At 40.3% G+C, this 3,485-nt stretch overlaps 1 protein-coding gene across 1 annotated transcript in view; it reads right to left on the reverse strand.

Annotated features, from left to right (window-relative positions):
- Nucleotides 1–3,485, reverse strand: part of PALLD (palladin, cytoskeletal associated protein) — a 286,056-nt gene that overhangs the window by 18,390 nt on the left and 264,181 nt on the right. Inside the window, exons 15-16 of the mRNA XM_018560033.1 lie at nt 3,291–3,385; nt 1,545–1,677 (exon numbers count right to left, since the gene is read on the reverse strand). Coding sequence (XP_018415535.1) covers nt 1,545–1,677; nt 3,291–3,385 — 228 coding nt within the window. The remainder of the gene's footprint in view (nt 1–1,544; nt 1,678–3,290; nt 3,386–3,485) is intronic.

Below are 3,485 nucleotides of genomic sequence, written 5' to 3' on the forward strand. Positions count from 1 at the left end.
TCATTAATACAGGCTTTGTATTAATGAATAGAAAGCCTGCCGTGATTGGCTCAGCGCTGAGCCAATCAGCACTGAGCCAATGTTCCTCCGTGTTCCTCCGCGGCAGCCGAAAATGGTAAAATAGTCCCCTCTCTTCTGCTGTCAGTTCAGCGGGGGAGAGAGGGAACTACTGCATAACAAAATTAATTGGACTGGGACCGCTATCGCTGTGTCCCTTTGGTAATGCGGACCTGGGCTCTCGTGCCAGCAGAGGGGGCCCCACGTGCCCACTCTGGCACGCGTGCCATAAGTTCGCCACCGCTGCTATAGGTAGTCGATTATGTTGACTATCTTAGACCCTTCAAGGCTTAATAAAAATAAAGAATCTCCACTGTACACTGGACACCATAGTGTTTACTTCACACCGCGCTCTGCAGTTTATATTCCATTTATAGCAGTAGTAGAGTCTAGCCATTGATGAATGCAGAAAGTTTGGAGTTTAAATGATGCCTTTAATTGGCTAACTCAAATTATTAAAGATGCAAGCTTTCTGGATCTTTCTTCAGGCTTTGTATAAAGTCATATAAGCTGTATAGGGTATGCTGTCACTTGAAGAACAGTACCACTTGTGGCTTATGTGGAGGATACACATAAACCACAAGCACTGTTTCTTCAAGTGATAGGATAACCTTTAGATTTTATATGATGTTAGGTGTGGCAATGCTGGAGTGAAAAAACTGGAGAAGGAATGTGGATATTCTATCGCATTTGTAATGTCAGGTAACATAGAACAATAGAGTTCAAAGCAAACATCTAAGGGCACTTTTGCACACATATAGCCAAATTGTAAAGTCAAGTTGAAAGCTGCCAAATAAAGACTCTGATTTGTGAATACCAATATTATGAATCACAACTTGGCTTACCAAACATGGCTACTGTCAAGAGGCAGCAGGCTTGTTAGCCTATAGTGAACTCGATGTCTCTTGACAGTAGGCATGTTGGTAGTAGGCATTTTGTTCATTCAGTTTTGTAACCCATTCACTATAGCCAGCCATCTGCGCATGCATTGAGTAGAGATTTTTCTTTATATGTATGTGCATAAAGAGTATAAGGAGTGGATTATCATGGACAGAAAACCACAGCTGTGGCCCGTAAATATTGTCCAGCCTGGGATAGCCTGGCAGTGTGAGGTAAGATTATATACTTAGCAGAGATGAATAGGGCCAGGAGGAGGGTTTATTAATTAAAAAAAAACTACACCCTTTTAAAAGAGTTCTCTTGGTTTTTAATGTCTGAGCTCCTTTACAACCTCACAATTGCAGGTTACCAAAGGCAAGCAATTAATAGTGGATGTTATGATGACTGTCACTCAATGCTGCTAAATTCAACAAAACTGAAAAGCAACCATTTTGTTTATTCGCATCTTAGGGCTGCAACAGCCACTCCGAGCTGATGAATCTTGGGAGGAACAGTCTGTTTAGGTATTGTTCTTTGGTTCCTGAAAAACATAACTAGTGCCTGCTGAACACTATCCCCAAGTGCCAATTTATGTAAGAGCTTATTACCTTGCAGTCCATTCTACAAAGCTTCCCTTCTTGAACTATCAGATCGCCAGGAGCTTGCAAGAAATGAGGACGGAAAAATCTTTCTTGGATGGGTTCATTCTCATCTCCGCTATCTCTTGACCGAGATCGAGGCCTAGGACAAAAACAGAGACAAAGGCATGATGTAGTTAGTCATGGCTCTTCAAGAATATGCTTTGTGCAACTGAAAAGCTAGACTATGATACTATCAGCCAAAAATGCCGGGTGGCCAAAAGCCCTGTAGTTTATACAAAAATATCCCAGGATATTGTTTCAAAGCTCTGTGGTAAGACACCATATAAATAATTTGTGATACATACCACGCGCAGTATATACAGCACACGTCTGAGTAATGTTTTTCTATTTAAAGTAATGGAAAACCAGATGATTCAGATGAAGTTTTAATATCTTCAGTGTCCCTTATTCCTTTAAAAAATCAATTACTCTTTCAATGTCTCCAACATTAAAGGCTATTGTGTAACACAACAGAAATGTTTCATATGAAGCCACACCATACTTTATAAGCTATCATAACAAAAAAAGATGTGGTTTGTTCCAAATTTTAAACCAGTAACTGAAAAAATAGAATGAAGAAAATATTCAAGTGAATATATGTTAGAGCTCAGCAAAGGAAGAAGACAATGCTCTCAGCATAGAGGAATTTTCTTCAGTCTAAGTAAATCTCATCAGTTACCCTATAATTGGGGGTCAGCTATCCAAGACTTTTGGGCTATATATTTGTCAAGGCATTGGGGCAAACATGTCTTAGTAAACTGAATCTTACGTAAAGTAAACTGGCCTTAACAGAAATGGGCTGCCATGCTGAAAATTGGTAGTTGCCTGGCTGTTATGTTGACTCTTTGACTGTGTTACTGATCCAGCTAAAGTATGCAGGCTAGGAAGGTCCCTTAAAAGTAAGAAATCTTTATCTGCAAGCATGTTCCAGAGTCAAAGTATTAAAAGCAAGAAGGTCTTCACAACAGCCAGGAAAATAAAATTTTCAGATATACAGGTCAGCAATAACAGCCTACATTACAGGCTTCCTGTCACACATCAAAAGCAAAGTTAATCTGCTATTTGTGGTTCTACCACCATGTGGTTACTCCTACCCTACTACGGCCTGCTTTGTTCCAGGACCAGCTGGCTGGTATAGCACCTACATGGCCAGTCACTGTCCAGCAAGTCAAACGATTTAACTATTTATCTGTGCTCAGACAAACACCTATGGAGTGAGCAATAAGCTCTTTTCCTAAACTCCTGTCTGTGTTAGCTCCTGCTCTACTTTATTCCTGTTTCTCCAGTTGCCGACTTCAGGTTCTATCTGACTATACTTGTTCACTGTCCATCAAGATCTTTTGCTTGTCCCTGTTTCTGATATTGCCTGTGGTCTCTGTGCCACACTCTGGTTTAATCCCTGTTCAGCTGCCACCTGAAAAGGTGTGTCTGAGGCCTAAAACCTGGTGGCCTGGACAAATGTGACATGAAGAAGTACTGATACAAATTAACTCTGTCTCTGGTCAGTCTCTTAAAGTGGATCTAGTAAGTAACCAACTATGCATACACACCATTAGGTGTCCTGATAATCAGAGTAAAATCCAGTAAAAAGTTGAGCTCAGTGAAAAATAACCATTAGGATTCTGGCCAAACAGTATGCATACATTTTTTTATTTTCATCCATTACTGTTAATAACAATCAACGTCTGACAATGCCAGTAGTACTGTACATACCTTCGAATGTGAGGCTGCGTTGTGGGCGTGCGGGGACTCCTTCCCCTCTGGTTCACAGCCTGCACCATCAGTCTACCAGTACAACTAACTCTGCCCTGTAGACAGCAACAGATAATTATTCAATAAAATGTAATTTTTTTGCAAATGGAAAAGGAGAAAACATTTATGGTAATTAGAAAGCAATATATATATATA

Source organism: Nanorana parkeri, unplaced genomic scaffold (assembly GCF_000935625.1).
Source record: "Nanorana parkeri isolate BGI_ZX_2015 unplaced genomic scaffold, ASM93562v1 scaffold428, whole genome shotgun sequence".
Classification (NCBI taxonomy): Eukaryota; Metazoa; Chordata; class Amphibia; order Anura; family Dicroglossidae; genus Nanorana; species Nanorana parkeri.